Genomic DNA, 23962 nt, shown 5'->3' with positions numbered 1-23962 from the left:
TTTATTGCACCATGTTCATTCACTCATGAGCTGCTGTTACACGAATCAAAGGGCTGAACTGCCTCCTCAGCTTGCAGTCAAGTCCTATAGAGTCTTGCTAATGTCATTCAGGTGTGTTGCAGCAGGGACACATGGAAAAGTTTAGGACCACAGCCCTCGAGGACTGGAGTTTGACACCCGAACCCTATGAAATTAATTTTGGTCAAATATTCAAGTGCAAAACTAATTATTACATTTACATTATTACAAACAATGAAAATTATTATTTTGTCCAGATACACAACTAGATCCAGTGACTAACATCTACATGTGGACTGACACTTACCTGTGTTGGAGATTTGGGTCGAGGCGGTCCAGGTGAGATGGGACGGAGCATATGATTGGTGCTGAGATCTGGACTATCAGGCGGACTCTCGTCTTCTGGTGGTGATGGGGTTCTCGCGAGTCGTAGAGGTCCTGAATCACTGATGAACAGGACAGAAACTAAGCAAAGATTTCTGTCACACTCACATTCAAACTTAGTGTTAGGGTTGAAAAATTATTAAATTGTTTATAAAATAATTAAATAAGGCCGTTTTATTACGCTAATATATAAACAATGCAAATGTGCTCATAAACGTGTTGGCGCCGTGTTTGACAGTTGAGAGCTTCATTCAGCGCTATCGTCTGGATTTGGAATTTTGCAGGAACACGTAGAGTGCAGAGGGTTTTTGCAGCATGCTTACATACATGATAATGGTTAGAATAGTCTCTGGGTCAGGAAGTCCAAACAAGATGTCCTGAACTGGGCCTTAAAATCAGCAGAACAATAAGAGCAGATAGCCAAGGCTACGCAGGGTGTATTTTTGTGTCTGTGTCTTTTTGATTACAGGAATCTGAGCAGACGGGAGGTTGGAAGTGAATGGATGGGAGGAGCACACTGCCACATTCGTGTTGGGAGAAGACGGCCATAATAATCTTTTGTTATTGTCACAGTATATAAGCTGTACAGCCTGTTTCACCGTTATTGTCACGGCCCAGTGGATCAGCAGGTAGCTGATCAGTAGCATTATTGTCTCTCTCTCACCGGGGCGGAACTCATTGCGGGTTCATGCCCTCAGCTACGCACCCGTGAAGAGGAAAAACCTGAACCCTTGCACTGTGAGCATTTAAGCTGAGGGATGGCGGCTATTCATCGCTGGATCATTGCGTGACTCGCGTCAGTGTAGCCGGGCTCTCAAAGTATAAAGCTCTTGTTACTTCTGTGCCTTCGTGCTAACGTGTATGTTCTGTATATAAATTCCCGGACTCGTCCCTGTGTTCCCTGAGAGGATTCCTTGTAGTAAGTGATCGGAGAGTGGCCGGCGGCGAGCAGTGAGTGATCGAAGAGGAGCGAGTGTTTTTCCCCCCGTCCTCCCCACCTTGAAATTCCTGGAACCCACACCCCTGTCACCTTTGTATATGGCATTATTCCCCACACTGTCTGTACATAGACTTGGTGAAACGTGTAAAAAATTCCACTGTGTCCTTCTCAAGTTGGAGCGTCCTGCGTGTGAGTCCTCAGTGAATTGTGACAGTCATCCTTTTTGAGAAGCAGACCGCTGGTTCACACAGAGGTTCAGCGCTTCAACTTGTAATTTCAACTGCTGAAGCAAATTAAATCTTTTTAAACAACGGATATTTCTCCTGAATCTCTTCTTAAAAATTTGAACACGACAACAGCTGCAGTCAGACATTTTCATCCACTAATCATGGCCATGAATATCAGGGTAATTGTGTGCTATTCATCATTTCTCTGAACTGTTCTTTTTCCAGGATGTTACCTAAAAAAAAAAAAAATTAAAAAAAATTAAAAAAAAAGAACCAGGAATTTTATTCTCTACAATCCACATAGGATCAAAAGTATACATACACCCGCTTACATTTTTAATAAGTGGTGCTGAATGTCTTTTAACATTAAAAGGTAAGGTATTTTAACTTTACATTATTAAGTAGAAGTTATTTGGATCCGTCAACACTTTGTTAAGGTCTGGAAGACCCAAACTGTCGCCCTCAGGTTCAGAAGAAGTTGGTTAAGGTGTTCAAGAATACCCAGGAACCACCAAGGCGCAGGCTTGCCATGAACTGGAAACATCTCAGGAATTAAGAGGGTGCCATCCAAGAAAGAAGCCCCTGCTTCATAATCAACACCTTTAAACTCAACTGAATTTGCAACTGCCCACACTGGACTTTGTGCAAACTACAGTTTGTCCAAGTGAACACCACATTTGAACATAAGGATGTCCGTAAGTGCAGGTGGCACCAGGACACCCTAAGTCACAGCTCGATGATCAATCTTGTAATCATACCATCAGCTATGCAGCCATATGTTCTGGGAACTCGGGTGAAGAGAGGAGCGGATCACTACCTGGTGGTGAGTTGGATCAGGTGGTGGGGGAGTACGCTGGATAGACCAGGTTCACCTAAACATTCAGTGAGGGTGCATTAGCAGTGGGAGAGGCCCTGGTACGTGAGAGCTTCAACTCCCACCTCTTGCAGAGCTTCGACAGCATTCTAAAGGTGGCTGGGGATTGAGTCTGAATGCACCATGTTTGGTACATTGATAATTTCATTATTTTATATTGCTCTTTACAGTTCAGAAGACACGTCTTCTCCTGAGGACAGAGCAAAATTTCTGGAAAAAAAACAGATTTATTTGCTGTCTGAGCCACAAAGAAAAGGACTTATGCAAGTAAGAAGTGTCAGAAGCCATTCGATCTCTTAATCCTAAAGAAATTCTGAAGAACTTTGAATCATTCTGGAAAAAGAACAGTTCAAAGAAATCATTAAAAGCCCCAAATTACCATGACATCCATGTCCATGATGAGTGGATTGAAACTTTGAAAAAACCCAAAATTCTATGTGTACCCAAGAATGACCAGTTAATAAATCTGTGAAGGTTCTCAGTCATCCAGGTCATCGTAGTCCAGATGCTTTTCTTTCCAAGCTCCTTAGATGACCAGTTAATATGCATGTGTTTGAACTGTGGAAGGAAACTGGACTACTATCTTTAAATCCCCAGCCACCCAAACTCTAATTTGATTGGTTTATGTTGAAAGAATAACTAAAAACAGAATAATAAAATTGATTTTTTTCTAAACCCATTGGTGCCATCACATTGTACGATCAGTTTAAGACACTGAAACCAAACGCTGATCTACCTTTGTTTTCCTCAGTTATGGAAAAAGCTTGTACTGACCTCGGAGCCCCTTGGATGGTGAATATCTTGTCAGAGTGCTGCTCTCCCAGTTTGGTCATCACTTCGTACAGTTCTCTGCACACCTGGATGGTTTAAAAGAGACATTTTTCAGTTCAAATGATTTCAAAGAAAAAAAGAAAAGCAACCCTGTTGGTTTAGGAAATGAAAAACTCACCAGTGAGATCTCACGATGAAACTTTGCTTCAAGACTCGTCACACTCTTGAAGGTGCTGATGTAGAAGCCGACTCGGCTGCAGAACACAAAAGTAAAACTTGGTTGTTGTTGTTTTTTGGGGGGGTTTATAAATACTACAATTTTGGGCTGTGAAGGTTCTCAGTGATCCAGGTTATGGTAGTCTAAGGTGCTGGGAAAGTGACTGGACTTCATTATGTTTTGTGAAGACATTTCACCTTTCTGCAATTTTTGGATGTTTTTTTTCTGTTGTTAGAAAAGAGTCGGCAGGGAAGTGGGGCGAGAGGACCTGAGGATGATGCTCAAAGCTGGGGTGCTATTATAGTTTTGCGATGATGGTCACCTGCAGGCACCAAGTTTTATATGAATCACCTTTTTCTTACTATTACTTCTGTTAAGCAATTTCTCTAACATTAAAGCATTTCAACTCAGTGACCTGATGTAAAATCTACTTTTATTGTCCAAATGGAGACACTGCACTGTACTTGTTATTAATCTCTGTCTCTCTTCCACAGCATGTCTTTATCCTGTCTTCCTTCTCTCACCCCAAGCGGTCGCAGCAGATGGCTCCGCCCCTCCCTGAGCCTGGTTGTCGGAGGTTTCTTCCTCTTAAAAGGGAAGTTTTCCTTCCCACTGTCGCCAAAGTTCTTGCTCATAGGGGGTCATATGATTGTTGGGTCTTTCTCTGTATCTATTATTGTGCTATCTACTGTACAATATAAAGCGCCTTGAGGCGACTGTTGTTGGGATTTGGCGCTGTGTAAATAAAATTGAATTGAATTGGTAACTGATCAGACTATTGATCAGTGACTGATTCCTGCAGTTCCTGTTTTCAATTCAATTCAGTTTTATTTATATATAATGTATAATGTAAACAAAATTGGTCCTAGCACTGAACCCTGTGGAACACCATAACTGACCTCAGTGTGTGAAGAGGACTCTCCATTTACATGTACAAATTGGAGTCTATTAGATAGATATGATACAAACCACTGCAGTGCAGTACCTGTAATACCTACAGCATGTTCTAATCGCTCTAATAGGATATTATGGTCAACAGTATCGAACGCTGCACTGAGGTCTAGCAGGACAAGCACAGAGATGAGTCCACTGTCAGAGGCCATAAGAAGATCATTTGTAACCTTCACTAAAGCTGTTTCTGTGCTGTGATGAGCTCTGAAACCTGACTGAAACTCTTCAAATAAGCCATTCCTCTGCAGATGATCTGTTAGCTGTTTGACAACTACTCTTTCAAGGATGTTTGATATGAAAGGAAGGTTGGAGATTGGCCTATAATTAGCTAAGACTGCTGGGTCTAGAGATGCTTTTTAAGTAAAGGTTTAACTACAGCCACCTTGAAGGCCTGTGGTACATAGCCGATTATTAGAGATAGGTTGATCATATTTAAGATTGAAGAATTAATTAATGGCAGGACTTCTTTGAGCAGTTTTGTAGGAATGGGGTCTAAAAGACACGTTGATGGTTTGGAGGAAGTAATTATTGAAGTTAACTTAGAAAGATCTATTGGAGAAAAAGAGTCTAAATGAATATCAATGGTACTGAAAGTAGCTGTAGATAATACCAGTAGAAAACATCGCAGGTTGCTACATATGGCCTGGAACTAATCAATGTTTTTAATAATAACTTGTTCAATCTGTTGGGGATCATGTACGAAAGCAGTCTTCTCTGAGATGTCAGCATTCAAATCCAGACTCAAACCAGGAGCTTGTTGGTCAGGAGCTTTAACCTTTTTTCTTATCAAAGTTACTCACCCTGAAATTTTAGTTGTCCACTCAAACCTAGCATGCCAAGTCAAAACTCACCGATCCCAAAGAGTTGGCAGTTCTTCCTGTAGACCAGTATTCAACTCATCAAACACCTTCTGTGCCTTTTTGAGCTCCTCCTCTGCCTACAGACAAAGTTCATGATTAAATCAACTACAAAACACCTGCACAGATACAACAGCTGCATAGGTAACAGGAAACAGCTGATCATTTATCTTGTGAATGTCCGTCCACACATGAAATGACTCACTTTCATCATCTTGCGGTCATTCTTCATCCCAGACGTCTGCATGGTTTCCATGTGGTGTCGGGCACTGTCATAGTCAATGAGTTTGCGGCTTCTTTTGGCGACACGGGTCTGAAACAAAAAGAAGTTGAGCTTTCATGACATGCATCCATTTCAGAAAATCATTCCCTAACCAAACTGTTGATTGCCTTGAGATCTGGAAACTGCTGCAGGTATGCATCCAGGTTTAGTAGTGTCGAGTCAACCAGCTTGTTGTGGAAGTCTTCCCACAATGCATCACAGTCCTGCAGAAAATAGACACCTAGGTTTATGGTACATATTTCAGGTGGATTCTGGTGTTCTTGTGTACTCTGGGATGTTTTCATGACTCTGACCTTCCCGATGGTCAGGACGTCATCCTTTCCATGCCAGTCGGGCTCATAGACTTCGTGCAGAGACTCAGTCAGGTTGATGGATGCTTGCTGCATCCCTGCCAATGACAGTACAATTTCAGCTGGTGGTCACAATGGCAACATTTAACTTTGCTATTCACTGCGTAAAGAAGATAAGCTTTTCTCTATCGTCCTCTCCTGTTCGGAAATTTTAAATAGTGAGGTCAGAGCTCTGCCCACCTGCGCCATCTAACTGAAATCTTTTCTGTGAGGCTATGTTAGTTTTATTCAGGAGTTGAAGTTCAATTTAATTCAATTCCATTTTAATTATACAGCACCAAATCATAACAGTCGCCAATTATTACTTCTAGGCTGGACTACTGTAATTCATTATTATCAGGAAGTCCTAAAAACTCCCTGAAAAGCCTTCAGTTAATCCAAAATGCTGCAGCAAGAGTCCTGACAGGGACTAGAAAGAGAGAGCATATTTCTCCTGTATTGGCTTCCCTTCATTGGCTTCCTGTTAAATCCAGAATTCAAAATCCTGCTCCTCACATACAAGGTCTTAAATAATCAGGCCCCATCTTATCTTAATGACCTTGTAGTACCATATCACCCTATTAGAGCACTTCGCTCTCACACTGCAGGCCTACTTGCTGTTCCTAGAGTATTTAAAAGTAGAATGGGAGGCAGAGCCTTCAGTTTTCAGGCCCCTCTTCTGTGGAACCAGCTTCCAGTTTGGATTCAGGAGACAGACACTATCTCTACTTTCAAGATTAGGCTTAAAACTTTCCTTTTTGCTAAAGCATATAGTTAGGGCTGGACCAGGTGACCCTGAATCCTCCCTTAGTTATGCTGCAATAGGTGTAGGCTGCCGGGGGATTCCCATGATGCACTGGGTGTTTCTTCTTCACTCACTATGTGTTAATAGACCTCTCTGCACTGAATCATATCTGTTATTAATCTCTGTCTCTCTTCCACAGCATGTCTTTATCCTGTCTTCCTTCTCTCACCCCAACCGGTCGCAGCAGATGGCCCCGCCCCTCCCTGAGCCTGGTTCTGCCGGAGGTTTCTTCCTGTTAAAAGAGAGTTTTTCCTTCCCACTGTCGCCAAAGTGCTTGCTCATAGGGGTCATAAAGCACCCTAAAGCTACTGTTGTTGTGATTTGGTGCTGTATAAATAAAACTGAACTGAGCTGAATTGAATTTTGAATAGAATCCTAGTGAGGGGGAGCCAATCATAACAAAGTAGTCTTGAAGGGGAAGAGACTAAAAAAGCTTTTTTAAGACAGAGGATGAACTGATGCCACATTCCGGGTACCTCATAATTCAGCAGTGACATCACTCGTTAGTGTGTTTCAGTAAGAAAGTTTGCAATGTGAGAAAACAAAACAGGATTTGTTTTGGTTCTTAGCAAGATAGTGTCCTTCAGTTATTACTAACAATACAGCATAATAATATGTTTTGTGCTTAAAAACTCCCCTGCAGCACATTCATGGACAGAGCCTGGTCAGTACTCTGTAGGTCTTATTTAGTGAGTGACAAATACACCACAGTGGCAATACAGATTCAAAGTTGACTGCCGCCATCTTGGACTGTTTACTTCTGTCTTCTGTGGCTGCTCTGACTTTCCAAGTAGGTTGCAGCATTAAATATAGAAAGATTATTATAAACTGTGAATCATGCAAAGTGTCACTGAAGACGTTTGTTTCATGTGAAGTTTGTATCACGTAGATAATGAACCATACAAACCTTTAATGGCAGACATGTAGGCCTTCATCTCCCTCTGCAGCCGAGAACCTTCAGACTGGCAAAGCACATACAAACATTTTATATGAGTTATTTTACACTGGAGGAATTCGGTTTCCTGTCAGACATTTTGCAGAGGTTTCCTCCTGTTCAAAGGGAGTTTTTCCTTCCCACTGTCACCAGTTTCTTGTCTGAGTTTTCTCTTTATATTATAGGGTCTTTATCTTACAATATAAAGTGCCTTGAGGCAACTGTTGTTGTGATTATGCACAATATAAATCAAATCAAACATAAACTGAGGTTTTTCACACTAAAGGCATGAACTGAGCTCTCTACGACGCAGGATTTGGAATCCAGGTAACTTAAAGTTTAACTCTGTGTTTTCAAGGTTACACAGACCGTTTACTTCTTACCAGGTTACATTGCCATGGTAAGTGGTGCTGTACTCGCCTCACATATTCTGTCAACTAACGAATCAGATCTCTGGAAAATAGCGCCACTGCAGATCCGTTAGAAGGGCTGAGATCTCATCTACAGCACACCTGGGCATTAAAAACACCTGGTCACGTGGCTGCCTGGCCCCTTTCAGGTCAAAGGGAAATTTGTTAAAGCATACATCATGCAGTTTCTCCTCATCAGAGAATGGCTTACCGTTTACCAGGTAATCACAATGTAATTTTGTTGCTTTTATTTTGAAAGCAACTCTTATTTTACACATTTACATCTGTATAAAATTAAAAGTCTTTGAATTTTTGAAAGAAATGTGAATGCTGATTAAACAGTGATCAAACATTGGTCTTTTTGCATACACACTGCCTGACTGTAACACCTGCTCTCACCAGCAGTGGTTTATAATGAAATCAAATATGGAGACAGTCAAGTTCAGCTTATTAACCAGTTTGTCATTAATTATCCCGCCTTAGTCTTCGAGTGTCAGTGAGAGCTGTACATCCAGAGCAGAGCATTGAAGTCTTCGACCTTCCAGCTCTGTATAAAATCTGTAGGTAAACTAAGCCAAGTTATCCCAGGTAATGTCTTACCTCCTGCCTCCTGAAGTTGATGACCACCTGTTCAAACTGCTCATCTTTGGTCTCGTCTGCTTTTCCCAACTTCTGCAGAACCTGAAAGAGAAATCACAACAAAGTTTTTAGCTGCCGAGCTGCGCTCACGCTAGTGATTCAAACGCTGGTGAGATGAGTTTCGTCAGGGTCAGTAAAGCTGCCACCTGTCACACAGGTGTGTTAGATCACGGGCTGAAGGAATTCTACGATTTCTCTTTGAGTGGATGCTTCCTGTTTCAGATGTGAAAAACCTCAATTACGTTTGAGGAAAGGGGCAAGCATCAACTCACAGCTGTGCGCGTGCCCCTGTTTGCGCCCGATAAATAAAACTAAGGTAGCACAATGACGTCATCACATCGGGGACAAAACTCCCGACCTTGGACCTGAGAAATACGTCACTAACGTCTTTAATTTTCAACAGGAAAACGTACGTGACGTGTTTTACCGCACACGTGACATCACGATCTGCTTCAGCCAATCAGAACCCGCTCTGTTTGTTTTTGATGATTTTTCCATTTCTGATGATTTTTCTCCTCGGCCCGTAGCTAATCACGTGACCTCCGAGCGGCTCAATAGCAGATGATCAGTAAAACATCGATCCTCATGTGTGAGCGATCGGATTAGAGAGCGGCGGTGACCGGGCCTCCTGCAGCCTCCAGCACCGCTTCTCCATCCGCCCTCCGCATCACCTCCATCACCTGCTCCTCCTCTCCTCCTCCTCCTCTCACCTTCTCCTGGGCTCGATTCAGGCGCTTCTGCACGTTCTTAGCGAAGATTCCCGTTTTGATTTCCGCCATGACGACCGCACCGAGAGAGAGTGGAGGATTACCGGAGACACGGGAGGGGGAGGGGTGTGTGAGTGTAGCGGGGCGGGGCCGAGGACTCAGTGCTCCTCTGATTGGAGGGTGTGTGTGTGTGTGTGTGTGTGTCTGTGTGTGTCTGTGTGTCCGCGGAGCTTTCAGACTGTCACGGGTTAATCTGCAGGTGGAGCAGCTTACTCACGAGCTATTTCAGGTTTTAACTCAAATCTACAGTAAACAGGAAGTGATGTAAGGCCTGACGTCATTAAGCAACAAAAAGTTCTTTTTCTAGGTGAACAAATGTTAAGGCCTGACAGCGCATATGGGCTAGATTCCTGACCCTCGCATAGAAGCGCCTTCAGCTGTGACAGGTGTGACAGCTAACCCTAACAACCAGGTGTGGACTAATGGGTCATGATCTCTGATCAATAATCAATAAGGAGTGATTGGTTGTGTAACAGCAGAGTGATCCAGGGGCGTAATTTCCAGGGGCGTTATGACCCCCAATAATCAGACCCAGCCAATATAACCCCCCCACCCCCACCCCAATAAAATTATGAATGATCTTGCATAAATAGGCTGTTGATTTTCTTTACTCATTTCAGTTATTACCAGGAAAATAGTGGCATGTTTCATCATCTGGAAATTTATTCACATTTATTTATTTATTTAGACAGTGATCTTGACCCCCCCCCCCCCCCCCCCCCAATGTTCACCACAAAGTTACACCCATGGAGTGATCAAAGCTAAAATACACGTTTAATTAAATCTTCTATTTTATTTTATTCAATCCCCTGTGTGTCTGTGTATGTGTGTGTGTGTGTGTGTGTGTCTGTGTCTGTGTATATAATTACATCTGAGCAGCACTCAAACCCTAACCTGTGTGGGGCCACTTTGTGTTTAAAGGGAGTTCTTCCTTCTGGCTTCGATCCTCAGCCCGTTGGTAGGCAGCTCTGAACACCTCAACATCCAGAACACGTTGGGATTTTGTTGAAAAGGTGAGAGATGTTATTGTGGAGGCAGATGAAACAATGGTCTCGCACGATGTTACATCTCCCTTCACTTGTATTCCAGTCACTCAAGTGTTGGAGATAATTTGTAAGAGATTACAGGATGACCCCAACGTCAGCAACAAGACCACTCTCAGAACACCACCAAGTCATTGGTTCAGGTATGTGGATGACACCTGTGTGAAAATCAAATCTCAGGACGTTCCACAATTCACGGATCACATTAACTCGGTGAACCGACACATCAAATTCAGCAGGGAGGATATGAAAAGTGGCAGGTTAGCCTTCTTAGACTGTGAGATTTCCATCAGTAATGGGGGACATCTAAAAGCTAACCTACGCATACGGATAAGTATCTAAGGTTTGACTCTCATCATCCACTGGAGCACAAACTGGGTGTCATCAGGACGCTACAACACAGAGCGAACACCATCCCCACAGACACAGCGGCCAGGGAGGCAGAAGAACAGCACATCTAGAAGGCCCTGAGTAAATGTGGTTATCCCAGCTGGACTTTTGTCAAAGCTGGGAAGGCACCTAAAGAAAGCTCCAGATGATCCAGGAGAGAAGGACAACCGCTGACTAAGAGAAAACTCTTAGTGTCTAAACAATGTGTCTCTGTGGCTTTTAAACCCCAAAACACGCTGCGCCAAAAATTGGCCCACCCAAAGGATCGGGTCCCCCGACACAAACAGAGTAACATGTACGCTGTTAAGTGTCAGGAGGATTGTCAGGATTTATACATTGGGGAAACCAAACAACCCCTGGCAAAGCGGATGGCACAACACAGAAGAGCTACCTCGTCAGGCCAGGGCTCTGGACGTCAGGACTCTGGTCTGACGGGCCAGCAAGTGAAATGAAGCTTATGTCTTATGTTTCCACACTGTCACTCTCAGCAGTGACATCATTGCTCTAGTCCAGGGGGTGAGGAACTCCAGGCCCCGAGGGCCAGTGTCCTGCAGGTTTTACATGTGTCCTTGATCCAACACAGCTGATTTAAACAGTTAAATGACCTCCTCTTGAAGTTCTCCAGAGGCCTAGTGTTGAACTACTCGTGTGATTCAGGTGTGTTGACCCAGGGTCAGATCTAGAACCTGCAGGACACCGGCCCTCGAGGCCTGGAGTTCCCCAGCCCTGCTCTAGTCCAATCATCTGCTGGTCTCATCTTTACACAGGATGCTTCAAACCGCTTTTTCTTTAAATGACGTAACAGCATTACATCATTTAAAAGTTAGATCATTCAAAAATTCACATCCACTTGAATTTTGTCAAAAAAAGCAGTTCTTGCCAGTTGACATCTTGAATTGATCAAACAAACGAGTGATTGTGTGACATTTTCAGCTGACGCTCGACCAGTGTTATGACGGCGTCACATTTTTAGGCTTTACAGCCGTTCAGGTCGGACATCTGCGGTCAGTTCACTGATATCCACACATGTGGATATTCCCGATGTTTCTCCTTCCTGCCGCAGAGCTGACACACCTGTGTGAACTTATTGGAGCCACTGACTCAGAGGGTCCCTCTCAGGTGAAGAGGACGCTGTAGGTCCTGACTCCCACCACCAGAGGGCGTGCTGATGTCACTGTGTGTGCGTGTGTGGTAGTCTGTTTTGAGCACGCTCCATCTGCTCTGTACAGGACTCTGGTCTTTAGAACAAACTCTCTCCATGCTAAAAATTAATTTCACACCGACAGTCTCTCCTCCACGTGAGGTGATGATGACGCTGCGCTGACTCATTTGTGTGTGTCTGTGCACGTGTGTGTGTGTGTGTGTGTGTGTGGTGAATGAATCAGGGACACTCTACCTCCTCTTTCCTCCTTCCTCCTCCTCTTATGTCGTGACGTTCATTCAGGAGGAAACTCTACAAACAGTCCTGAGATATTCTGAGAGACTTTACTCACTGTGTGTGTGTGTGTGTGTGTGTGTGTGTGTGTGTGTGTGACTCACAGGGAAATACCTCTGTGGATGGAGGGAGGGATTAAACAGGCTGAGAGGTATAATTACTGTAACAGAGCAGAGAGGAAGAGTAGAGTGACCCTGCACACTGTTCGTTCAGTTCAGGACCACCGGGCCAGCACCAGGAGGACTGGCAGCATCAGAACAAGCCTCAGAGCGCATCAGACCTGCAGCGACTTCACGTCAGAGTTTCTAGTTTCCGCCCTGAAGTCTCTTGAATTTCAGAAGATTTCGTCTGAAGAATCTCAAACCTGTTTCAAATAAAAACTCTACTGTGTCTTACTCTGCATCAGACCGCCAACCATTATGTGCTCTCTTTCTGCCGTGGTCTTTTCCATCTCGGCATGGCTTCTCATCGATGCCTCTCCGACCATCTCTCCGGCACCACGGCTGCAGGACTCGGCGCTATCCTCTGACTGTCCTTCGTGCTCTTTGGCTCAGCTGAGGAGGAACTCGTCTTCGTCCGGAGCTCAGAGCGACATGGTGGAGGCAGTGAAGCGTCACATTCTCAACATGCTGCACCTGAGCGCCCGGCCCAACCTGACACAGCCAGTTCCTCGTGCCGCTCTGCTCAACGCCATCAAGAAACTTCACGTGGCCCATGTGGCTGAAGACGGCAGTGTGGAGATCCAGGAGGGCCAGGGCACGGACAATTCAGCACCACCCGAACCGCCATCTGAAATAATCACCTTTGGAGAGCCAGGTGAGTCCCGTCCCGTCACTTTCACGGCACGTCAGGCGTGGTTTTATCTTCTTGTCCCGACAGAGATCACATCCAGTTTCTGAGTTCAGGGTTAGTGCTATTAGTGTTATTAGTTCTGGTTAAATACAGCCGTAGAAATTTTTCAGGCTCACCACTGAGCCTTCTGACTGATTAAAGCTAATTCTGCGAGGAGGCGTCTGGCAGAAAAAAACCTTTTAATGTAAGAACTGAAGACACGATGAGCCTTTGACATTCAGGATGGATTAAAGAGCGTCTGTAGGGAACATTTTCTCTTGGCTGGGTCAGGGTTCGGTTATTAACGTCAGCAGATCCAGACTCAGTGGAGTCTGTGGAGTAAGTCACTGACCGTCAGTGATGTCAGACTGTCTGTTTGCTCTTTCAGCTCATTCACAATAATCCAAAGAGGTCAAAGTGTGTTTACAGATTTCAGCCACAGGTTTTCATGTTCAGGTCAGAACATTCAGCTCACATTCATGCGTTTGACTGCAGTGCTGAAACTTCCAGTTTGTCTCTGAGTGAAATAAATGTGTTTGTTCTGTTGACAGAAACAAGGAAGGGTTCTCTGATGGAACGACAGCCTTGTGTCTTTCATTTCTGAACCCCAAAATGTAAACTAACAAATCAACTTCTCATCAAAGTTCAAACAGTCACTGAAGATGTCCATCAGACAGACTGGTGACCAATCAGCGGTCAACCTTTACTTCAAACAGGAATGTTCAAATGATCAGCTGGTTTGGGTCACAAAGACTCAGAGTAACAATCAATATGAGGACATCTTAAATCCACAGAGCTTCTCTGAGGTGTTTTCACTGAGAACAAACAGCTGGAGAAAGTCTCAACAGATGAAAGATGAGGGAAACATTGGTCTGACCAGCGGTAGATCTTTGCTGGCAGAACCTTTGCTGCTTGTCATTAATCTGCTCTCAATCTACTGTGACTTACTGAAGATGATGATGGTTGCAAAGGCTTTAAAGTCTCCTGTGAATACGGACCCGTCACATTGCCTGCTGCTTTGCTTTGTTCTATAAATAGTTGTCTCTATCAAAAGGCCCCTCAAAGGATGCTCGCCCAAATTAGTGCACAGTAATTCGGGCGAGCATACCAAGTGATCTTAGCGCGTAAATAATCTGTTCATTCAGATAAATCTGGGCCTCACTAATTATTCTCCAACAGGAGACAAAGAAGGAAGCACTGAGACAGGATGGGCCTTTTTTTTGTTGGGGTGGTGTCAGGTGGGTGGGGGCGGGGTTAGCGTCCTATATGACCATCATTAACATCATTCCCTGAAATCAGGCCTGGTCTTTTTTTAGTTCCTTTCCTCATGTTGAATATATTTAGAGGCTGAAGCTCCATTCAAGCTTTCACCATTAAGAACATCGACTTTGTTCACTCATTAAAATTTGTGTGTGTGTGTGTGGGGGGGGGGCAACACCAGGGTCAGGGTTTCAAGTTCCTCGTTTGTTCCCTTCAGGGAAAAACAAACTTTCCAAAGGCATCTTCAGCACTTTTTATTTGATATCTTCCCAAATGCAGACACAGGTTATCGCCCAGACCAACCCTAACCCACCCAGACTTAACCCTAAACCACATTAACCCATCCAGTTTCCACTTAAAATACAATCTGAGAGGTCAAAGGTCAAAGACTATCAGACTGAATTCTGAATGCCCCTCTGTCATCGTCAAGGGTCAGAGATCACACTGTTTTAGAGTGAATTTTTCTGACTCTGTGTAGTAAATGTGACACAGCGCTAATGTCCTAACTGTTCTCTTTCACAGGCAACGGGCCAAACACGGTGACCTTTGACATTTCAAGGGAGGACAGTGGCTCGTCTGTGGTGGAGCAGGCAAATATTTGGATCTTCCTGAAAATGTCAAAGATGAACCGCCTGAGAAGCAAAGTGATGCTGCGGCTTTATCGTGACGATGATGACGAGGACTGTGTTTCGGAAAAGATGGCGGACACCCGTCGTAGTGGCTGGCACACCCTTGCCATTCCTCGCACTGTTCAGAATCTACTGGATGGCGGCAGGAGTCCTCTTAGGTTACGGGTTTCCTGTCCTCTATGTCTCGAGGCAGGTGCCGCTCCCGTCCTGACACCTGCAAACGGTGAACTGGCCACGGGACGAGATCAGTCACACCGGCCATTCCTCATGGTGGCGCTTCAAGCTCGAGAGGAGGTGGCTAAGCGACGAGCTAAACGAGCTCTGCAGTGCGATGGGAAAATCCGCATCTGCTGCAAACGAGAGTTTTACGTGAACTTTAAAGACATCGGCTGGAGCGACTGGATCATCGCTCCGGCTGGTTACCACGCCAACTACTGTGAAGGCGACTGTCCAAACCACATGGCAAGCATTGGAAGCTCACCACTGTCTTTCCATTCAACGGTCATCAACCATTATCGCATGAGAGGCTACAGCCCATTTCAAAACATCAAGTCTTGCTGCGTGCCAACGAGGCTGCGAGCAATGTCAATGCTCTACTACAACGAAGAGCAGAAGATCATCAAGAAGGACATCCAGAATATGATCGTGGAGGAGTGCGGCTGCTCGTGAACAGCTGGCTTTTGCTCCACTGGGAGCAAACCTCTGAGAACCTCTGAGAAATATTCTGTCAAACCTGCAACCTGCAGGAAGAAACATCTGATGCACTCTTTCCCAGGAAAGACAATCTCCTGTGTTCAGTGAATCTTTGTGTTTCATACTAGGAGAGACTTTTCCACATTGGAATGTGCTGAGGATACTATGCAACGTGGATGTCTCTGTGTGCTTCATCAGTGTTGGTTTTCTGCTGCTCAGAGAACGTTTCCACAATATTAGCATGTTCCACTGAAGCTGAAAGTAGTTAATCTGGTTGCTGAAGCCAAACTTTATTTTCGTTATTGTTATGAAACACACTGAATATAGATATTTGCACAGTAATAGGTATTTCTAGATGCATTGCCTCAGTTTGAGTTGAGAGGATTCAGATGAAAGCCAAAGACAAACGTTTGGTTCATTTTCCTGAGAGACAAACGGCTGAAATCCACCTGTGTCAGATTAAACCTTTAATCTGCTGAAACAAAAACAAACTGAAGACATTTCTCTTCACATCAATCTTTAATTGTAAATTGTGTTGTTTCTGTAATTTATTTCCATTGATTGTTTTCTCATTAAACGGACTACCAATCCACATTTTGTCTCTGTCTTTGGAAAACGCTAAATAACACAAGTCTTTGCATTTCAGTGACTCTGTGAGAGTTCATGCCACCCTCAGGACAAACCTTGCACTGCAAAATGAGAACAGCTCAGCCATTATGAACTCTTTCAAACAGGGGTGGGGAACTCCAAGCCTCGAGGGCCGGTGTCCTGCAGGTTTTAGATGTGTCAGCTGATTCCTCAACATGTCCTGAAGTTCTCCAGAGGCCTGGTAATGAACTAATCATGTAATTCAGCTCTGATGACCCAGGGTGAGATCTAGAACCTGCAGGACACCGGCCCTCGAGGCCTGGAGTTCCCCACCCCTGTTTTAAAAGGTTTATCAAGGTCAATCACAAGTTAATATCACAGATTGGGGCTGGCTCAAACATCGCTAAAGTGTATCCTGACTAAAGCAAAATGAAGATCTGAAAAGCAGGAAGTGATTTAATTTACTGCAGATCAGTCATTTTATTTCAGATTTGGTGTGATTGCTGGCACCCCGCCGCTCTGTTTTCAGGTTTCAAAGGGGTTTTTTTTTACAACCAACCTTTGTTTGATTCTCGAACCCTAATTCTTTCAGAGGAAGACCTGCTTATGGGGAACTTTCAGGCAGCTACTCTCTGATGTTATTCATGCTGTAAATGGTAAACAGACTTGTTCTTAAATAGCTCTTTTCTCCTCGAAGCACATTTTACTACAAGCTTCATTCATACAGATACTTTTCTTCTATACTCAAGCACCTTTCAAACATCCACAAACACACTCACACCCTGATGGGTTCAGTATCTTGGCCTGGACATGCAGGCTGGACTCCTGACGCATGTGTCCAAAGAGACCCAGCCCCTCAGCTCTGAGCTGAACTCTGTTTTCACACATTCACAAAGCTATTCAGAGCAATGGAGAAATCTGAGAGCCAGCTCTTTGTCTGCAGGTAAAAATGGGAGCGATGGCTGGCAGACTGAGAGGCTCCTTCACGTTCACCTCTGTCTGTTCTGCCCCCTGATTGGCTGTTGACACTGGTAAAGTTAAACCTTCGCAGGCTGAAAGCAGCGGAGCAGCCAGCTGGCATGGTGGCGCTCTGTTTGTTCACTGACCTACAAACTCATCGCTGAGTTAACAAGTTGGTTTAAGAACCACAAAGACTGTTGAGGCAAACCCAAAGAATTCTGGGTACTGGAGCACAGAAACACTTGATGAAAAGAGCCCGAAACACAACATCAGGAGTCAGTTTCAAACGTGCCCACAGAGCTGCAGGCTGAGAAAAAACAAGATGTCCTGAAGGGTTGTAGACAAAAGTACAAAAAAAACAAACAGAATGCAGAAACATTTAAGCTAAGATGCCTGTGATTGGCTGGAAACAGGGCCAGTACCCTCACCCATTGAATCCTGGGAGAGACTCCAGCAGTTACTGAGGTTATCAGACTTATCAGCACACTGGGCACTGATGAAACTCTTTGGACAATGACCAGCTTCAGCTCAGGGAGGTACTATTTGGAAGGTTTGAACTTGTTGGACCCAAATAGACGAATTTGTGAGAGTTTAACTTTTAGCTTAAATTGTTTAAATTCACACAAACAATTACATGAGAAAACCACCAATAACATCAGTCCATTGTCTTTGTTCTAAACAAAGTGAGATTCCTACAACTGATGGGTTAGATCCCCAATAACACAAACCATCATGAACACATCACTAGGCATAACATATACTGTAAAAAAAAAAAACAGGAGTCAACATTGCTCTGAGCCTTTATATTTCTATTAACACTTGGTTAAAATGTGTGTTCTTGTGAAATGTGTAGCATGTTTCCTCTGTATAAAACAATACATTATTAACATTAGAAACAAGTGAGATACCCTCTGGTTACTAAAGCTGTGCTCACTGCTAGTATGAAAGAGTTGACGGGACAGATAACACATAAATGTATTGCCTGTAAAACAGAGAAATCATTCCTGAAAGTTTTGTTTATAATTAATGACATTATATATAATGTTAGTAAAATTTAATGTTTGGTTTCCGCAGGTCTACATCGGGCATCAGTTCAATTCATTTTTATTGAACTGAAAAATGAATTGAATTTATATCATGACAACAGTTGCCTCACTGTACTTGATGAACCTTATTGTACAATAATACGCACTGTAAATGTATTTTACAAGTATTAAAGGCTAAAGGCCACGTGTACTCTGGAATATCTGAATAGCAGATCTGATTAATTACACTGTAAACTACTGAAAGTCTGTCTGTGACCCAGGGTGTTTCGATTCCGATTCTTTCCCTGATTTTGGATACAATAGTTGTGATCCCTGCTTAATATTTGTATTCTTAGTTTTGTTATCATTCCTCCTTTGTTTCCCTGTCATCTTGGGTCTAGTTTCCTGTGTTAGTTATTGATGTCTATCTGTGCTCGTGCCCTCTGTATGGTGTTTCCATGTCCAGTGTGTATAGTTTTGCTTCCCCTGTGGCGTCATGTTCATTAGTGTCAGCCGTGTCTCCCCAGGTGTTTCCACTTCCATCATTATCCTCCTGTGTATTTAAGTCTGGGCGGTCTTTGTCTTCATGTCAGGTCACAGAGTTTTTGCTACTGTTCAGGTTCTTATTCATGCTGTTTTGATTATTGCACAGTTACATTTTTGCATGTTCCCATTCAGTTTCATGTTCTTGTCTTTTTTCACCGTTTTCCCAGTTTAGGTTTTAGTTTAGGTCCGCCTTTGTTTTCGCCTTGCCTTGCTTTTCTGTTTTTTTGCATCAGTTGCAATAAAGGCTCGCTTTTTGCTTAAACTTCAGTTCATTTCTCCCATTTCTGCTTTTGGGTCCACTCTACAAACACACCGGTGATCCCCGCCATGACACTCTTCCTGTGTGCATTGTGTTCTGTTCTGCTTCCCATCTCATCAGTCAGACTATGTTCAGCTGTGTTCCTCAGATGCTTCTTCTCTGCCTTGATTCTTTCTTGTGTATATATTGTCTGTGTCTCCTGTGGTCCATTGTCACAATGTCCCTGAGCCCTTAATGCTGAGTGTTCTGTCCGGTTAATGTTCTTTTTAGTTCCAAGACACACACACACACACACACACACACACACACACACACACACACATATATATATAGAGAGAGAGATAGATAGATGAGAGAGAGAGAGAGATAATTTTTTTTTTTTTTTTTTTTTTTTTTTTTTTTTTGCCTGTCCCATTCGGTACTTTAGCGATTAGGATTGTTTATTTATTTATTTTATTTTATTTAAGTTGTTACAAATTGGACAGACAATTGGACAGAAAGGGAGAAAAGGTTTCTCCATTTCTGTATTTTATGTATATAAGTTTAGATTAGTTATTTATAGTTGGTTTACACAGCTTTGTGTATGTATGTGTATGCATGTGTAATGTATATATAGACACGTGTGTGTGTGTGTGTGTGTGTGTGTGTGTGTGATTTATATTGCTGTGCTTGAGAGCAACCATCTACCGGAACCAAATTCCTTGTATGTGTCTGCACATATACTTGGCCAATAAACACGATTCTGATTCTGATTCCATGTAACGATCTGCTAGAGGGTGTGGGGAGCCATAGCCCTCCTCCCAGAGCATGAAGCAGATATGGAGGAGATCCAGCCCCACACATCCACAGGCCCCCCAGAATGCGAAAGTTCAGGTATTTTTGTGAATCCAGCAATGACACTGTTATTGAGTTTAGGTTCTCCCTGAGAGTAACTATCCTGCTTGACTCACACAGCATTATGACACGTACCACTTTCCTGGTTTTGTCATTTTTCAATAACTGCATGGTTAACATTCATTTTGAAAACAATGACTATCAGAATTTCCTTTCCCCAGTTAACATGTGTTTGCTGGCCTATTCACCATCGCGGTGATACCCGTCATCTCTGACTGTGGTGTTTTATCGAACCAGCTAACACTGAAAAGGCCCAGCTGTGATGAACGTTCTTCATATCTCCAAAAGTTGAATCTGTTCATCTGGACGTAGCGTTTGGTGGGAGAAACGTTTCGTCACTCATCCAAGTGACTTCTTCAGTCTCAGCTGACTGCAGGTTTCCCCAAACCTTATAAACAGTACATTTGCATAATGACTGAAACCAGCCCACTGAAGGAACAATGGGCTGTGAGGTCAGTTAATCATAATTATGCAAATTCCCATGACCATTGATCAACAATCACTGACCAAAACCCACTGATCAAAGAACACTGATCAATGTCCATGAGTCCCATTCACAGAGAGTTGGGGAATGGCTGCAATCACAGTATTGTAAGATGGTGACAGATGTACCCTTAGGCCCCCTCCTCGATTCAGAGATGGTCTTTCCCTTTTCACGTAAATGGCCTCCTTGACTCCGCCCTCAAACCAGCGTTCTTCCCTGTCCAGGATGTGTACATCCTCATCACCCCAAGGATCGGGTCCCCCGACACAAACAGAGTAACATAGTGTACCCTGTTAAGTGCCAGGAGGATTGTCAGGATTTATACATCGGGGAAACCAAACAACCTCTAGCGAAGCGGATGGCACAACACAGAAGAGCCACCTCGTCAGGCCAGGACTCTGCAGTCAATTTACACCTACAGGCCAGTGGACACTCTTTCAACGATGAGGATGTACACATCCTGGACAGGGAAGAACGCTGGTTTGAGGGCGGAGTCAAGGAGGCCATTTACGTGAAAAGGGAAAGACCATCTCTGAATCGAGGAGGGGGCCTAAGGGTACATCTGTCACCATCTTACAATGCTGTGATTGCAGCCATTCCCCAACTCTCTGTGAATGGGACTCATGGACATTGATCAGTGTTCTTTGATCAGTGGGTTTTGGTCAGTGATTGTTGATCAATGGTCATGGGAATTTGCATAATTATGATTAACTGACCTCACAGCCCATTGTTCCTTCAGTGGGCTGGTTTCAGTCATTATGCAAATGTACTGTTTATAAGGTTTGGGGAAACCTGCAGTCAGCTGACACTGAAGAAGTCACTTGGATGAGTGACGAAACGTTTCTCCCACCAAACGCTACGTCCAGATGAACAGATTCAACTTTTGGAGATTTACTTTCCTGGATGATTGAGAATGCATCAAGATGTTTTAACGTTCTTCATAGTCACCTGCCTCAGGTTCAATGACTTTAAAACCCAGAACTGATTAGGTGAGCTGATGACAGCACAGTGAAGTGGGTGGATTATATTTTGGTGGCACAATATAAACATAAAGTTAGTCAATGATGTTTCTTTATTCCTACATTCCTCTTCAGCCCTTGGCACAGTAAACCACAGAGTGAAGTACACACTGAGCAGCATCTCCCAGTATCACGGCAAAGCGTGCAATCTCCACCATCAGCTGTTACATCAGGATGAGCGTTAGCGAGGGGAGGCCCTGGGTGACCGGACGTGAACCAAGTACAGATCAGCTGGAGCTCACTGCAGGGCTGACCTCAAACTAGCTCAGTTTGTTCAGAGAGATAAAGTCAGTTGGAGAGGAAGAGACTGTGCAAATAGTCAGAGTTCATTCACTGCATCTCTGCAGCCGGAAATGTTCACTGAGCAATGTTTGGACCCACACACTGGTTTCACTGGGTTTACTGGTTTAAGTGGGTGACAGACAGTCACTGCAGTCAGAAACTGAAGCATCACTACACTGGGTTGACTGGAGGACAGAAGGTCACAGAGCCTGTTTCACATGTTTCAGTCATCCCCACCTGCTTTTTCAGTATTGGCTTAGGACACTAAAGAATGAGCTCTGTCATTATTTGTCAGGTAAAAAAGGCAGATTTATTGCTATGGCACATCTGGTGCATGTTACAAGATGTTTCCAACTGTATAACTGATATGCAGAAGAGTGCAAGGAGTGTCTTGCCCCATCTGGCAGATCTATCCTTGCAGCTAGTTTCAGTAAGAAGTCCTGGAGCCTGAAGAACAAATCAAAGCGTTGGTCGCAGAGTGACTGCCAGAGGTCATCACAAATGTCTAACATCACATGGTCTGCAGCAACAAAAATAAAAATAAAAAATCACCACAATGTTTTATCAAAAGCCCAGCAACCAATAACAAATCTAGAATTAATGTATAAGCGCAAACCAAAGTGGCATACCTAAAGGTTCCTCCAGATTCTCTAGTCAAGCAAAACATCCCCAAGATGCCAAGAAAGAAGGAACCAAGCTTCAACAAAGGTCTCATAAAAACTCCGAACACAGCTGTGGTGCCTACACAGAAGCTGCCAGAATAAAACTTCCTGTCACGGTCTGTGGACCTTCTTGTGCCTTCTTGTAATCTCTCCTGTCATGCGCTTTTTGTTTTACTATCTGTTTCATGTTAGCCATGTTAACCAAACAAGCATTTCATTATTCCAACCAGGTACTTTGTTAGGCCACAAATCCATAGACACGTGTACCAGAACAAGTGCAGCAGTAAAGAAAATGCCACAGAGGCTGAGCCAGTATATCCAGAATAAATCTCAACCCTAGTCTAGACAGATACTTGTGGTAGGTACTTGATTAGACTTGCACCAGACGATAAGCAGAAACTAGTAACACCCTATAAATCAGGAAAATGCTCCTGAGACATCACCTACATTCTCCGCTGCACTCAGGAGGAAACCTGGCAGATCAGCCACACCTAAGGGATGCAGAGGTCATGCAAACTTGCCCCAAAAGACTTTTTATGTCTTCAATACATGGATTTGGACATCCACTAAAGCTAACCCAACAAAAGTAATGAAACCCACTAATCCAAAGAAAACGCTGTCTTTTGTGGAACTCCTCAAAGTATTCTGCACAATGCTGAAATAATTAAACTCAAAAGAAAAGTTCCCCAGCCTCACCCCCAATGAGGTTGACTATTCTGTGTTTGATAAGTCCACAGGAGGTGGACTCCAAAGGTCAAGCCAGTGGAGTATCCGTGGTCCACAACAGGAAATGCTGCACAGGTTTGAAACCTAGATGCAGTGAGCAGGAGGACAATATGAAACCTTAGATCCTCTATGATGCCCTCCAACACAAAACTCTCCTGACCAGGTGTAACGAGCAACTCATCAAGGGTCACTTTTTGGTGAAAGAGCAGCTCCTCAGAGTTTCTGTGCTGCTGAAGTTTGCAGTGCCAGTAGTGCTAATGAAGTTAGACCAAAATGACGCAGATGGTGCCCTCATGGGTTTATTCATGATGTAATCTAATGAAGCTTGTTCTGTCCGCGCTGGCTAAATTTATCCCTGCTAAACTCTTGGTGAGGACCTTCTCCTTCCATCAGGACTGTTAGTTTATTTTTACAGGTGAGGTGTTTTTGATCAAACGTGCATACAGTCTGACGGAGGCAGTGACAACGTGAACGTGCAGACGGACTGCGAGGAGGGAAGACGTCCAGAGAAACGTGATGAGAGGTGGAGGATCATCGTGTGAGTCAAACTGAAGGATCTATTTTTTCTGTGTGGGCAGGCTGCAGGACACGTCAGTGTTGTTAGAAGCCCCAATAACCTCGACACCACCTCCACTACAAACTGCTACTCTATCACTGAACGCAGACTCACTGCTGCTATTCAAAGGCATTCACCCCCACAGATTCACTCACTCACACTCCGCTGCAGCTAAATTAAACCTGACTTCATTTGTCATCTGTAACTCATATCTCAGGGACTCTTCTTTTATTTAGATGTGAGAAAGATGAGTCCTCTGGGGGGAGAGTCGTTT

At 43.8% G+C, this 23962-nt stretch overlaps 2 protein-coding genes across 12 annotated transcripts in view; one reads left to right on the top strand and one right to left on the bottom strand.

Moving 5' to 3' along the window:
- Positions 1-9502, bottom strand: part of amph (amphiphysin) — a 31793-nt gene extending 22291 nt beyond the window's left edge. For 7 of the 8 annotated variants that reach the window (XM_005465615.4, XM_005465618.4, XM_005465619.4 and 4 more), the window contains exons 1-10: positions 9350-9502; positions 8601-8681; positions 7564-7618; positions 5816-5910; positions 5630-5725; positions 5445-5552; positions 5234-5319; positions 3393-3468; positions 3218-3300; positions 326-464 (exon numbers count right to left, since the gene is read on the bottom strand). In XM_005465615.4, coding sequence (XP_005465672.1) covers positions 326-464; positions 3218-3300; positions 3393-3468; positions 5234-5319; positions 5445-5552; positions 5630-5725; positions 5816-5910; positions 7564-7618; positions 8601-8681; positions 9350-9418 — 888 coding nt within the window. In that variant the 5' untranslated portion in view covers positions 9419-9502. Of the gene's footprint in view, positions 1-325; positions 465-3217; positions 3301-3392; positions 3469-5233; positions 5320-5444; positions 5553-5629; positions 5726-5815; positions 5911-7563; positions 7619-8600; positions 8682-8785; positions 8943-9349 lie in introns of those variants that run through there. The other variant, XM_025900250.1, reaches the window with a different exon arrangement.
- inhbab (inhibin subunit beta Ab) lies at positions 8148-16281 on the top strand. Of its 4 annotated transcripts, XM_025900253.1 has the most exons (5): positions 8148-8221; positions 10328-10419; positions 10496-10592; positions 12784-13090; positions 14888-16281. In XM_025900253.1, the coding sequence occupies exons 4-5, from the start codon at positions 12868-12870 to the stop codon at positions 15661-15663; spliced, it is 999 nt and encodes a 332-aa protein (XP_025756038.1). In that variant the 5' UTR covers positions 8148-8221; positions 10328-10419; positions 10496-10592; positions 12784-12867; the 3' UTR covers positions 15664-16281. The 4 variants fall into 4 exon arrangements, with proteins under 4 accessions (XP_025756038.1, XP_025756037.1, XP_019203807.1 ...); XM_019348262.2 differs by lacking the exon at positions 8148-8221 and having other exon boundaries at positions 10197-10419; XM_025900252.1 differs by lacking the exons at positions 10328-10419; positions 10496-10592 and having other exon boundaries at positions 8165-8221.
- Positions 16282-23962: the final 7681 nt, after the last annotated feature.

Source organism: Oreochromis niloticus, linkage group LG18, assembly GCF_001858045.2.
Source record: "Oreochromis niloticus isolate F11D_XX linkage group LG18, O_niloticus_UMD_NMBU, whole genome shotgun sequence".
NCBI classification, from domain to species: Eukaryota; Metazoa; Chordata; class Actinopteri; order Cichliformes; family Cichlidae; genus Oreochromis; species Oreochromis niloticus.
The sequence above is the reverse complement of the archived record's forward strand: the minus strand, read 5'-3'. Positions and strand labels throughout refer to the sequence as shown.

What these genes read in the sequence shown, in the direction of transcription:
- inhbab (XM_003459836.5), top strand. Translation starts at nt 12,694, where the DNA reads ATGTGCTCTCTTTCTGCCGTGGTCTTTTCCATCTCGGCATGGCTTCTC. An exon ending in AATCACCTTTGGAGAGCCAG is followed by an intron (nt 13,091 to 14,887) that starts GTGAGTCCCGTC and finishes TCTCTTTCACAG; the next exon opens with GCAACGGGCCAAACACGGTG.